At 34.8% G+C, this 14,864-nt stretch overlaps 2 protein-coding genes across 5 annotated transcripts; both read right to left on the reverse strand.

Moving 5' to 3' along the window:
• Positions 1 to 416: 416 nt before the first annotated feature.
• Positions 417 to 5,420, reverse strand: LOC147403418 (deoxyhypusine hydroxylase-like). The gene is given in 8 exon segments (XM_086438998.1): positions 417 to 790; positions 888 to 1,006; positions 2,580 to 2,706; positions 3,743 to 3,881; positions 3,968 to 4,203; positions 4,316 to 4,371; positions 4,374 to 4,448; positions 5,108 to 5,420. Coding segments are annotated over 8 exon segments (942 nt in total). The 5' UTR covers positions 5,265 to 5,420; the 3' UTR covers positions 417 to 757.
• Positions 5,421 to 9,059: 3,639 nt separating this feature from the next.
• Positions 9,060 to 12,940, reverse strand: LOC147403419 (protein EIN4-like). 4 transcript variants are annotated; one of them, XM_086439002.1, is made up of 4 exons: positions 12,665 to 12,940; positions 12,475 to 12,584; positions 10,305 to 12,120; positions 9,060 to 9,880 (listed from the first exon to the last, which is right to left on the reverse strand). In XM_086439002.1, the coding sequence occupies exons 3-4, from the start codon at positions 12,051 to 12,053 to the stop codon at positions 9,338 to 9,340; spliced, it is 2,292 nt and encodes a 763-aa protein (XP_086295128.1). In that variant the 5' UTR covers positions 12,054 to 12,120; positions 12,475 to 12,584; positions 12,665 to 12,940; the 3' UTR covers positions 9,060 to 9,337. The 4 variants fall into 4 exon arrangements, with proteins under 4 accessions (XP_086295128.1, XP_086295126.1, XP_086295127.1 ...); XM_086439000.1 differs by having other exon boundaries at positions 12,463 to 12,584; XM_086439001.1 differs by having other exon boundaries at positions 12,475 to 12,940.
• Positions 12,941 to 14,864: the final 1,924 nt, after the last annotated feature.

Consider the following 14,864-nt stretch of genomic DNA (forward strand, 5'->3'; position numbering starts at 1 on the left):
ATGTGTAAGGACACGTACTGTATCTCTGCAGTGAACCTTCAACTTTGCCCTGTTCGTCTTTCAAAGACTCTTAGGAGATTTGAAGTCAATATACCTTAGGTTTATGTTGAAATAATTCCAATTTAAATAAATCTTTGGATCAAGTTGTTGCATTTCTTTTTATTTTTTTAAAACTTTTTTTCATTTATGAAGAGGGGACTTAAGCAGACCCACCATGAAGCCCACTGTGTACCCAAGCCAGAATCGGGCATAGAACCCAAAGACCAGACCAATGCTGTTTTGACCCAACCCAAGCCGGCCTGTCTGACCCAAATGCTGATTTGGTTGCAATATCAAAATTTTCCACAAAAGACTTGTTTCCGCTTGCTGATTTGTCAACTGGCTGCATGCAAAGTTAACTTGCAGATGGTGAAAAGTTCCATCCAAGACAGTAAAAAAGGCATTGATTAATTTTTATCTGAAAATCTACAAACAAATTCTGACATAAAATGTATCGAAGGACGCTTAATTGTCATACTTAACACACACCACATCATATTACTGTCATCAAGCTTGCAAATGTCTTAAGGAGTACCATGTCATGCATCTTAAGTGGTCCCAGGTGTTGGTGCAGCAAATGCAAGTGCAAGCGTCCGCGTAAATCTGGGGTTGCCTCTCAAAATGACACATAACTGATGTTTTGTCATTAATGTTTTTCTTGAAGGGTGAATGCAAAAAAGTTGCGCTTGGAAAACTGATATAGTATTATAGTAGGTGACTACTGCACCTGAGGTGTTTGCATGAAGAGATACTGCATGGGAAAGGGCAGAAGTATTAAAATTATTTCTCTTGAAAATGTAAAGCAGATAAGGACTTGGGCACTTCTATTTCAGTTTCCAGAAACATACCTCAAAAGATTTTCCAGATCTTTCGAACTCCAGCATGCTGAGAGCGACTTCACAGCTTTGTGAGACGATAGGCTCGGGATCCTTTACAAACTCCTCAAGAAGAGCAATGCTTTGGTTATCTATAGATGATTCGAGCTTAGAATAAGAAACAATAGAATTGAAAATAGACAAAGTGAAGGATAAAACAATTCAATCATGAGGAAGGAACAGTCACTATACATGGAATACATCAAAAAGACGATTTTGAAGTGGAGAGATGATCAACTACTATATGTTTGAAACAAAATTTGAACAAACTAAAAAAATGAAGCAAGAGAAACAATGAAAACTCTGCCGTATAGATATCGACAGATGAATGTATTGAACACACATGTCCAAAGCACACTAACACTAGCTAGGAAAAATCCTCGTTTGAGTGAGCTTATATTACCACAACCATTAACATACCAGAAACAAAATCAAATATGGTGTGGATGACCATTATATTTTTTTCAACGACCACACCTTCTTTCGATTTCTTCTCTGAAGAAGGAGCCCGTTTTAGGTTTCTACCAGTGTTGCAAATGCGATTGCATATGCCATGATGGCATATGTGATTTAGGGTTTCTGGTTTATTATGCCATGGCATACAAAGTATGCGATGGAATATTAGTCCAATAGGCAATGATTTGACTACTGGAGCACTAAATTCAAGTTTTTTTTTAATCTATCTACTCCTACAACTACCCTATTTCTATCCCTTATTCATGCATTATTCTAAGTTATTTCTTTCATTCTTTGACTCGCATATATTCTTTTTAAATCTTATTTTTTTTACTTTATTTTTTCAAAATATTGAGTTTATGCATTCTAACATAAGATCATAGTATCCAATGATTAAAGTATTAAAGCAGAATCCACTTTAATTATCTAGGACTAGAACTTGATAATTAAAGTAGGCCACCTTCGTATCATGAATAGTTTATATATTATTGACTATTTAGCTTCTCAAGTTCTTTTATTCTTATTATTAAATGACTAAATGTATTCAATTTTATTCAATTTTAAAAATGAGTGCTATCCAAAATCCAAATATATTGTTATAGGTTTGTTTTTATTTTCTTATATTTTTCTGATTTTTAAGACATTTCCATCTTTTTTATTTTTTTATTTATTTTAAATAAAAAAATATTTTGTACAATATGCAACCGCATGTGCCCTGTGCGATTTCGCATATGCGCACAACATATGCTGGTCGCATATGCTATTTGATAACATTGGTTTCTACCAGGAGAGAGGCTATTCAAGCTTTAACATGTTTGGTGAGAATGAGGGAGTTAGTGAGGAAAAATTTGAAGGTGGGCTGTATCGGAGCTTCTCAATTCTCACCTTTTTTCCCCTTTTGTTTAACCAACTTTTGGTGTTTCTATAGGCATGTCATATAATTTCATTAATTGGAGAGTTATAAAAGATTTGGCACGGAAATATAAGCTCTTGCTTTATTTACCAACACACGCTGATACTCTTAACAAATCATCCATTTTGAAGTTACATTGCTGGGACCAAATGTATGCTAACATCTTACTCGACTGACAAATCAATTAATCTCAAGGCGTGGCACATCACTTCAAGATCAAATACATTTCTTTTTTCTCAAGTAGTCTGTGCAAGTGCAATACATAAAAAACCAATATATCAGTTGTCAGACAGTACCTGCAATGGAACCAAGTGCTTCAGCAGCTTCATGTCTAACCATTGGGTGCTCGTTTACATCCCTAAGTACATCGGAAAGGGCAGCAGAAGCAGCTTTGTTTTGAAGTTGGCCCAAGACATAAGCAACCTGTAAAATAATGTAATAAAGGTAAAAACTTGGTTGAGAAAACAACTGCAAAAATGCATGGTCAAGATGAAGGTGAGTTGCAGTCTGCATGAACGCAACCAAAGAAACAGTCCCATAGAGTGGCACTACGTGGAGTTCAGCAAAATGCATGTCAACATTGGAAAGGGACAACAAATCATTGACTTGTTTGAGTTTTCTGTACGCTTAAGCATAGTTTGGAACTTAAAATGGCACACTAAATTCATGGGTCTCAACAAATTTTAAAATTTCTATATCTATCTGTCTTTAATACATTTATACATAAAATTAATGTTTGTTTGTGTTTCTGCTCCCTCTCACCCTCCCTTTCTATACTTTTTTCTCCTTTTCTAGAAAACCGACCAACTGATCCAGATTTTTGAACACAAGGTTGTGATCTCATTTGTCAAAAAATTAGGTGATCTATGAGCTACGTCGTCGGTAAAACAAGGAATTGGTTAATGATGAACCAACCAAATTTTTTTTTCTTTTGCTTATCGTGGTATCCCCACCCTTCAGGTGAAACTAATCCCACTGTCACACGCACTGCCCCCTCGGATAGTCCTATGTGCAACTGGTTGAGTCGAGGGTCAACCGGACCTTGGAGGGTGGTCCCAAGGAATTCAATGTTTCGTGGGGTTTCGAACACTTGACCTACCCTTCCTGAGGAGCTTATCAAGGCTCGGCTTTCCACTAGGCCAACCCCTTGGGGTTGATTAACCAGACATAAACTATTTTCAATTACAGACCAACTGAAAAGGAAATTCAGATTTCCACAAAATATTAATTTCTTGTATTTAAAAAATACAAAATGGGTATTTCTGTAAATAAAATAATTAAAAAATAATAAAGAGGAGACTCGTAAAAGTCATCTATATAAATTACCTTTATATAATATTACTTAGAAACCATACCTATACTTAGTATCATCCATATAGACCATATGACAGATTAGTCAAACATCTTTCTCTTGCAATGATAAATTCACATAAAACAATGGTAAAAATATTTTTCAGACCTCATGCCGCAAAAGAGCACTTCCAGCACCCAACGAGTTAATAATAGCACTGACAGCTCCATCTCCTCCATGATTTCGAAGTGCAAAAAGAGCCGCATATCGCTCATACATGCCTTTCTCTTCATTTAGAAGAACTTCCCTTAAATAATAAGCAAGAACCACTCAACAAAAATGTATGAGAGTTACAGGACTGTAATTGTAGCTGTAAGTTAAATACAAACAAACCTCAGTTCATCTAAAGAAGAACTACAAGATGCAGGTGTCGCTGGATCAACCGAAAGAAAAGGCGATGCGGTAACTGTGGATATTTCACCATTATGATTGATATTCTTTTGTTCTTCAATTCGTCTAAGGGCCAACTCGCATGTTTCTCGCACCTCTTGAGCAGGATCCGAAACCAAACACCTTTTTAATATGGGGATATTACCCTCCAAACCAATTGCCCCCAAAGCTTCTGCTGCCTGGTTAAAAGAGACTGAATATGTCAAAAAAAAAAAAAAAAAACAAATGTAACCAATAAAAGAAACAACGAATACTCATAGGATACAGCAAATGAGAAAACAACAAATGTACCTCGTGGCGTACAATGGGATGCAAAGAATGATCATTAAGAATCCCTTCTAAGGCCGAACTGCATCAGTATCTTGCATTTGACCTAATGCAAATGCCGCCTCATGGGCAAGCAAATTTGAAGAATCCCTTGTTGCTGCAAGTCCTCCAAATGAAAATCCAATAGAAATCAACCAATAATTCCATAATGATTCAGACATGCATCACCGTTTCTTTTGTGACTAACTGAAAGAAACATCAACTTCTGTACACTTTTTATAGAACTGAAGGACCCCTCCCCTTACCCAATGTTGAGAATTCCAGGCATTCTGTCTGCTTAGAAATATTTTAATGAAAAATATTATTTTCAATAAAAATTTTCTTTGAAAATTATTCTTGTGTGTTTAGTGGCAATTTGGGTGAGCCTCTTCTTCGAATTTTTTTTTTCTGGGTGTTTTACAGAGCCTAAACGTCAGATCAGTTTCACTCTTTTTTCTACGTAAATAATAACGGACGTTTCAACCCATTTTGTTAGACCAGGCAACAAAGAAATTTCCAAATATTTTGTCAAAACTATCAAAAACTACAAGAATTCTCTAATTAGTGGTACAAATCACACAATATAATTCAAGGAAAAACATTTCACATAATTAGGCATTCAAATTTCTGTTTTTTTTTTAAAAGAAAAATCTACCTAATTAAGAAACCCAACGTGAAACAAAAACAATCGATCAATCAATGAAATTATTGAAACATAAAAATGATAAATTTATCTACCAAAAAATTGAATTAAAGAGATTTGTCGAATAAATTTACCGAGAAGAAGCGCCTCGCGAGGTCCAGTGCCACGGAGATTGCGAAGTGAGAAGAGAGCTCTAAAACGCTCCGAGATTGGTTGGTTTGGATCGACCAATCTATCGCAGAGGAACTTCTCCGTTTCGGTGGATGATTCAAACAAATTTCCAAAAGCCATGGATTTGCAGAAGAAAGAATTCGAATTCGAATTCGATTTCGATCAGTGTTCGTGTGCGAAGACAGAGAGAAACCCTAGCGTAGTTTTCAAGTTGTATCACCTTCACCGAGTCCAAAACCTTACCTTTATGACACGTGGCATCTGATCATCTCAAGGATGGTATGGTGAGTATTTGATTTGATTTGCGAGACTCTGAGTCCTGTACTCCCCACGTGGCATACTCAAAATACTCTCTTGATGTGGATGTGCTGGAGCAATTGCTCTTTTTCCCCCTTGGGGTATGTACATTTTCGTGAACATGTAATTAATATGCTTTTTCCCGAGATTTGAGTAAACCTTTTTCTTTTTATTCATAGTTTCAAATGAAAATAATGTTACGGAAACAATTACTTAATGTAATGATTTTCTAACACACGCGCTCGTCACAGAATTGTAGATCAATTACTTCGGGATACGTATAATCATAAATCTTTTTCTTATGTATCCCGAGACAATTAATCTACGATTTTGTGATGGGGGCATCATATTATCATGACTCTTTACTTTAACAATAACATAGCAAATATGAATGAGCCTGATGACATTTTACAATTTTTTGGTAGATGAAATTTATCTTAAAAGATAAAAATACTACTAATTTTCAGACCATTGAACATATTATTATTTATATTTATATATTATAAACCTAAAAAATCATAATAGAATCCAATGCGCATTTTCTTTTTGTTTTTTTTATCATCACACTCTAAAAGGGAGACGTTGTGAGTTCAATCCCTCTTGTTTGCCACCCATAAGAATTTGTCCTGATTTACATGATGTGTGGATCATGGGGATATTGCATGTATTCATAGGATTTGGGTGAGATATGGTGTTCTAAGAAGTCGGTTGCCTTCCTCCTCATAGTTGGACCTATGGATCCAAACACCCCATCATAAAATAAAAAATGAAATAATAAATTTAAGTCTTACTTATTTTTATTTTTTCTAGATAATCAAGTACACAACGGATCAGACTTGTATTTAGGTTTTGCCCAGTATATAAACCATGGTCTGGTCCAAAAATTAGTCCCTGGGCATGTGCAACACCCGCACATCATATGCACTGGTCTTAGTTATGCTAATTTGCTTGGTTGGTGAAGTCAATAAATAATGATATCATACACCAAAGAGGATAGGATCCCCAATTAACGAATAGATCTTGACAGAATTACCACTTGAGCACAATTTTGCAAAGACATATCAATGATAGTTATAATCAATGCTCAATAGCTGTTTTCTCAAGATAAACAAAATGATCAAGTTTCCTTGTCTAAACATTATTTCAGCATGATACTTCCAAAAATAACAAAACCATTTTGATATTTTATGACTTTGTGACAACACAATAACCATTTTAAATTAAAAATTAAATTTTCAAATACAGTCCATTATAACGGAAAGCCGTTCTAGCACACCCTTTCGAAGGAAAATACAGTTTTTAGGGATTGATTTAAGACATAATCATCCACATTTTATTGAATAACCAGTGGATGCCCGTGGGACGAGTCATTCACTTTTGTGCCTTATATATGGGTCAGGTTCAAGGGCCATATGAGAAAACATATGTAAAAACTTTCGTTTTTAATAAAATTTTAAAATATGGGTTAGAAATTTTGGATTGAGCTGATTTTTTGTGAGGATGATCTCTATGATGGGAAGATCATCAAAAAAAAAAAAAAAAAAAAAAAATCAGTCTAATCTGAAACTTCTAATCCCATTAAAAGTGATTTAGAATGTGGACCGTCGATTTTTTACCAATTTTTATCACTAATTTGTAAATCACTTTTGATGGATTTAGAAGTTTCTGATTGAGCTGATTTTTTGTGAGGATGATCTTTTCATCATAGTGACCATCTTTGCAAAAAATCAGCTCAATCCAAAACCTCTAACTCTTATTTTGAAAAACGAAAGTTTTTTCATATGGCCATTGAACCGCCCCCCCCTATATATATATATATATATAGGGAGCAGTTCAGTAGCCCCTTATGTTGCCCCATATGGTGCTACGCATTTTTTGTAAATTACTTTTGATGGGGTTACAAGTTTTGGAATAGGCTGATTTTTTGTGAGGATGATCTCTACGGTGAAGAGATCATCCTCACAAAAAATCAGCTCATTTTGAAACTTCTAACCCCAAGTTTACAAGTTGAAGAATCGTGGACCATCCAATTTTTGTAAATCACTTTTGACAGGGTTAGAAGCTTTGGAATGAGCTGATTTTTGATAACGATGATCTCCTCATAGAGATTATCCTCACAAAAAATCAGCTCATTCCAAAGCTTGTAACCCATGTTTTGAAAAATGCGTGGCACCATATGGGACTGCTGAACCGCTCCCATATATATATATATAGCGATAAAAGAAAATTTCCTTAGTGAGGGAAGTGTTTTGGAAGAGAGTTAAGGTAGCATGGTGATATTAAAAGTTGAAAACCACTTTACTCTCTACCCATATCTACCTCTTTAAATCTTGATCTCTAATCAATCTCGAAGCATATGCTTTAGATCTTTTGTTGTCATGTCATTGGTGATCTTTTAAACTTTTTTTTTCCACCAAAAATGTTGGTAAAGGGAGTACACTCAAAGGAGAAAGAAAATTATAATCCATCATACACATCAGATAGGACAATTGAATGAAACATTGAGTACAAATACATTTCCAACATACACATTTGATGTTCCATCATTTGTTCGATAAAAGAAAAAGAAAATGGAAGAGAAGGATGATTAGGTATTTGAAGAGAAAGAGAGAATTTGAGGCATGAGATGGTGGGTTTGTAGAGAGAGAGAGAGAGAGTAGTGGTCATAGGAAGTTTGAGTGCTTTATTTATGTGGATAGTTTTAGGTAGATTTTGTTTTTATAAAGAGAGTTGATCTTTACATCTTTCCACACAATTTACACCATGTATCATGTTTATGATCAGGACAAAAACCCTGTTTTGTACGATAGAATAATTAAGTTAACTAAGCTTTGAAACTAATATATGCCTCTTGACCTTGGTCTTCTATAATAGATCAAAGACAAATGACCTAAATACCATCCTTTTCAACCTCAAACAAAAAAAACCACTTTGATTTTTCTTTTCAAAATCAGGCATCATTTACTTTTTGGGTAAATATTTTTTTCTCGTACTTTGCAGTCTTTAGGTTCCATCTACTTCACCCTTCAAACCTCAAGAACAAGATATGGTTTTTGAAGTAAAAAATAATATAATTTGGATTAGACAAATCAAGGGACTAAAATGATGTTCACAACAGTGGATTAAAGATGAGGTTCAGTAGATTAAAAACAATTCACTACGGAGCTTGAAAGATGGCTGGTTTTGTTAAAAACAAAAAATCAAGGGTCTTTAGTTAGAGGTTGAGGATGATGATAATTAGGTCATTTTTGATGAGCCTATTAAAGAAGACAGAGGTAAAGGCAGCATGTTCTCAGTTTGGAAACATGGGTATCTCAAATATTCTCAGAAATGTGAAGTGGTATGTCTAAATCACCCTTTTTAGTGGTCCATTAACATAAACCAATAATAAAAGATACGCAAAAAGAAAGATCACATTGCATTTGTGAGGTTGACAATATGCACTCAAAGCAAATTAGTTCTAACAGAAAGATAAAATAGTGTCAACCCCATTTTCTTTTTGAACAGGCGCTAAATGGTTTTCTCAAAAAAATTGTTCTTCGGCCTTAAATATCTCAAACAAAATTACAGTCAAGCTTAAATAAAAAAAAGTTTAGCTCAAGCATACTTTCCTGATAATTAACAGAGAAAAAGGTCATTTTAATCATAATGCAATAAAGCCATGCTAGTCTGATATGCATTTGTAAAAATTTACATCATCTGCAAAATATGTGAGTGTGTCAATAAGCTAACAAAGTTCAATTAATGAAGTTAAACAAAATATGAAAAAGAGTTAAATTTTGTATAAAATTTTGACAATTACCACTTTGTGTAACATTGTTTTTTCAGTCAATCAAGATCTGACAATATGTTGGGAACAATATTGACAACCCAATAAACAATTTATGATCTCATCTTCACACACATTTGCTTGCCTTTTGTAGGACTCTGTGAATCTCGTCCGCCATTCCTTGTAACAAAACCGGTTTGTGGATGATACCATTAATTCCAACTTGCAAGCATCTTCCCCACGTATTTTCATCAAAACTAGCTGTCAGGGCTACAATCAATGGCCAACTCTGGCTATGGAACTTTCGAATATTTGTTGCAACTTTGAACCCATCCATCTCGGGCATATGGAGGTCTAAAATAACGATTTGGAAAGAAGTTCCAGAAGGGCCAAGAGCACTCAGACATTCAAGCCCAGACGAAACAGCAGAGACGTGGCAACCCAACTTTTCAAGTAGTTTACGGGTCACAAGCCTGTTAAGATCATCGTCTTCGGCTAATAAAACTTTAAGGCCTCTGAACAGAATATTGAAAGGTGGATGTTCCGAGGATCTTCTAGGTTCGAGTAAGACACCATCTATTGATGGTTGGAGTTGAAATCTAAGGATGATAGTCATGCTTTGAACAAGGCCACAAGAACTTGGTATCACCCAGATGTTCCCTTGCATCATCTGCAGATTTAGAAGCTGTTAATGCTACACAAACATCTATTGCCTTGCAAAAAATAAAAAAATAAAAAAAAAGAAAGAATTTATATGCTCTTTTGGGTGTGTTTCTCGCTCTTCTAGAACAATCAACTCACACATTCCTTTTAACAGAAGCTATAATTGGCTTCTTCTAGATCATCTCAATCGACTTTCTCTAAGATTATAACCTGTTGGGCCCACTCCTAGATTTTCACAAATGCATTTTTTTTTAATTCATCTTTCTCTTACCTACAAGGCCTGGAATTCCTCAAAAATTTTAGGTTGTAGAATTCAATGATAAAATTTAGTTGTTTTTCCAATTAACAAGAGATGGTCCACAAATTTTCTTCTGAAGGAGCACCAAATCAACAATTCCTAACCACATAGTTTAAAAATTATGCATTCTTACCTGCACAAGCTTTTTGAACACATCGAAGCCCAGTCCATCCTCAATTCCCCCAGCCTCGCATTTCCTACTAGCAAACTGTGTAGACAAGATTGAGCCTTCCGACTGAGAACCACCATTGTTAATTTCAGTTTCAAACTTTATATAAATGAGCCTATCAGATGAGTTTGCACTCCACATTTCCCATCTTTGGTCATTCCTTCCCTCACTTTCACCCACGGCACATACCCGAAAAATAACGGTCCCTCCTCCATTCCACCCATTCAAGAGATTTCCAATCATATGAATTATAACCTGAAAAATTCTTCTCTCATCGCCCATCACCAAATCAGGCAATGAGTTTTCTATTTCAATATCGAAACTAAAACCCCTCCAAACACAAAGGCACTTGGAAAGGCAAGCTGCTTCCTTTATCATGGAATGAAGCCGAAAACATCTCATCTCCAATGAAAACCTTCCACTATCCTTTGTCGAAATCTCCATCATGTCATTTATCAAGGTTGAGATGACACTACTAGTTTTCAACATCGTGTCAACGATGATTCGCTGTTCTTTGCCCATATTCTCTTGTTGAATCAACGAAAGAAATCCTGAGATCGAGTGCATCGGCTTCCTCATACAATTACTCATCACCTTCTGAAACAAGTTCCTCGTTTGGCTTGCCATCATTGCGTTTTTCCTTGCTTGTTGCAATGCACGGTTCTGCTCCACAAGTTTTTCTCTCATCAGCCAAGACTCTTCAAGTACGGCGGCGTGGGAGAGAGCGACAGCCACTTGGTCAGCAACCACCTTGAGAATCCCCAACTCTTGGTATCTCCAAACTCGGGCATTCGCACTTGGAAGAACCAAAACAAGAATCGCGTAACAAGTTTGGATAAGCTCCGGTGTCCCCCCTTTGAAGTTCGATACCCTCAACATCGGCATCCGAATCGCAGCCATGGAACCTGGCTCGCCAGCCCCACTGCTGCTTGCAGCTCCAAGAGTGGAGTCCGGCCTCAATATCGTCACTCCCTCGCTCTTCTTGATCTCCACAACATCTATATCATTAATTGGGATTGAAAAACAGTACGAATTTGACGAGCTCCTCCCTTTTAAATCATGGGTCAGATTCATCTTTGTTTTATCTTCATTAGGCATCCAAACCGCACAATTCTGTAGACCCAACATATTGGATAGCTCAATCAGAGTGGTGTACAAAATAGTATGGGTATCAAGAGATTTCCTAATCTCGTGGGTTAGCATTCGAACATGCTTACTTGCTTCCTTTTGTTTCTTCATCATCACAACCTCTCGGTCAAGCTCCCAAGCTTTTTTCTTTAAGAAAAGCTCTCTCACCTTCACTTTGAGAAGTAGAGGGATGAGTGTTACAAGAGTTATTGCGGTTACACAAGAGACCAAAGCAGTGAGAAATTTGAAGATGGTGAGGGTAAGCATCAGTTGGAATGGGTGCGGACCGTAAGTCCACGCATTTAACAAATGGGTCATTCCACAAAGAACGATGAACGCGATGAATTGAACTAGGACCCATTTGAAAGGGATGTTGGAGCAACTAATGAAGTATAAGAGCTCAATTGGGATAGAGAAGTAAGCTACTGCAATAAGAAAATCACTAACTCTCTGGTATTCCATAATGCTCTCGATACTCCAGAGGTCATCGTCGTCGCAATTACATAGGGGCAATCCATTACTTGCAATGCACACTGATAAAATTAGAGAAAAAAACAATAGCCCAGGAGCTATTGCTTTTAACATTGCCTCTTAGGGGCAAGAACTGCTTATTTCAATCCACTTATGCACAAAGATTGAATCTTTCAGGAACCTAATACAGCAAAACAAACAAAGAAAACTCACTTAAACTAAAACCCAAGCTTTTTCAAGCTCTATCTCATTCACTAAAAATGTTCAATAAAACCCAGAACCCATAACAAAAATCCATTTGTCACATTTCAACACCTAATATACTAATCAACACAAGACCTCCAAATTTCCCTTTTTTTTTTTTTTTTTTCAAAATCAAAATTGTCTATTTTTTGTTCTTATTCCCCCCCCCCCCCCCCCCCCTAAATTTTACATTTTCTTTGTTTTGTGTGAGAAAAGAAGATCTCTGAACCTGAAAATAAAAACCCAGAAACCAGGAATGCAGGGGAAGATAAATAATTACCTGAAAACACACCTTCAGTTGCCAAACAACCAGATTTTTCAACCAAACTCCCTTCAGATACCGAGCAATACTGATTGATTTTGAGAGCCAAGAAATTCACTAATCCTTTAACCCTTCTTAACCTTCAAATCTCCAAAACCTCCATTAAAGAAACAAAAACCTCCCACCTTCCATTAATTAAAAAAAAAAAAAAAAACAGTACCTTTTCTTCTCATCCATCAAATTAAACTCAGAAAACCACCATACGCCCTTAAAAACTGGCCTTCTTCTGCTTGAGACACTGCAGGAAGAAAGAAGAAGAGGTTTTGGTTGCTGGGTTTCTAATACCGAGAAGCTCAAAACAGCAGAGAAGAGGACGATGAAGAAGACAGGTGGATTAAAAATATCTAATTTTCGTTGTTTGGGTTGTTTTTCTTTCCTTTTAAATTCTCAAAAAACGAAAGTGGTGGTTCTTGGTCCATTGATTGAGACCTTTAGAGAGAGAGAAGACGAAATGCATTGAATCATAAAAGGTTGAGTTTAAAGCTTTTCAAATATGGGTCCCACTTGATGTCCTTAGAAAACCTTCTTTGTTCCATCTATGTCCATTCCCTCCTGGTGAGAATTTAAAGGAATTTTTTATTTAGTATAGCCCGGTTTTATTAACGTTATCCTACTACACATCCCCTTTTAGCCAAGTGGCACTATATTCTGGCCCCCTTATAAGGATTTTTGTTTAAAAAATAATCTTGATTGGTGATTGAAACTTGATAGGTTAGAATCTACCAATCACGTCTGAATTTAGACATAAACATATATGCTAAATGGACCCAGAGTGTCTTCTAAATCTGCTGTACCATAAAAGATCATACAGAATTTGTGCCACCACCGACTAAAATATGCCACGTAGCATAACTTTTTTCCTTCAAACTGACCCACAATTGTCGCGTTTTTGTCAAACTAATTAATTTTAGCATATATGTTTGTCAAGAGCAACTCCAAACGGGTGCCTCTAATTCACTATTCACTATTCACTATTTACATAATAGAATGCTATTGACATTCCAGTTTTACTTATTACACTCCAAGTTAAATATTAAAAAAAAAAAAATTTACCATAGGAAATCCTAACTTTTCTTATTACCCAAAGTTAAATAATAAAATAAAAATTCACCAATTGTATGAGAAATCAAATTTGATATGATCTTCTTATGTTTAGTAAAAAAATATAAATATATATATTTAAATTAATTTCATTTATTTTAATAAAAAAATTATAACAAAATGAATATTCATGATTAAACTGATTTTTTATTATAATTTTTTTTTGTTGAATTTAATCAAACAATTGATTAAATATGAGTTTAACATATATTTTTTTAAAATATTTAATAAAAAGAATTAAAAATATTGAATAATAATAATTGAAAATAAATAAGAGACAAAATATTATATTTAAAATATATTTTAATTGAAAAAGGAAATTAAGAATGGCATTTTTGTAAAATAATGGGGACACAATTGGTATTTGTACAAGATGAATAGTGAAATAGAGACCATCTCTATTTTCTTGTTTCGTCTTCAATTCTAATAACGTGAATAGTGATTTAGAGGGTGTGTCAAAAATTAAGAGACCGATTGGAACTTGGTTCAAAGGTCCCTATCTCTAAATATAGAGATAGGTTTGGAATTGCTCTCAAAAGGGTATATATGATTAAAATGAGAACAAAAAATTGATCTGAGAAGACTTTTATAAATTATATATATAGGGAATGGATCAAGGGACATATGAAAAAACATATGTAAAAACAATGGAAGATTAATAAATTTTCAAAATATAGGTTTGAAGTTTCGGATTAAGCTGATTTATAGTGAGGATGATCTCTATGATGGGAAGATCATCCGAAAAAAAACATAGTCCAATCTGAAACTTCTAACTCCATTTAAAAGTGATTTAGAATGTGGATTGTCAATTTTTTGCCAATAATTTGTAAATCACTTTTGATGGATTTAGAAGTTTTAGATTGAACTGATTTTTTATAAAGATGATATTCTCATCATAGTAACCATCCTCGTAAAAAATCAGCTCAATCCAAAACCTCTAACCCATATTTTGAAAAACCATTGTTTTTACATATATCCCTTGAACCACCCCAATATATATATATATATACAAAATTTACCATTAAATTATATGATAATTAATTAATTAAATCAATTAAATTAAAAAATAAATAATTTATCATCTATAAACAAATATTTATGTATTACAATGGGTGTAACCCATGGTTTTGAATCTTGTCCGAGATTGCTCAAGTCATCTTGATTTGATTTACCACTGAGATAGATTTATACAACAGTTTAGACTTCACAAAATCTCAAGAAATAAACTAGATAACTCGAATGATATTTTGAAAATCACG

This window comes from Akebia trifoliata, chromosome 4, assembly GCF_017979445.1.
Source record: "Akebia trifoliata isolate Shusen 1 chromosome 4, ASM1797944v1, whole genome shotgun sequence".
NCBI classification, from domain to species: Eukaryota; Viridiplantae; Streptophyta; class Magnoliopsida; order Ranunculales; family Lardizabalaceae; genus Akebia; species Akebia trifoliata.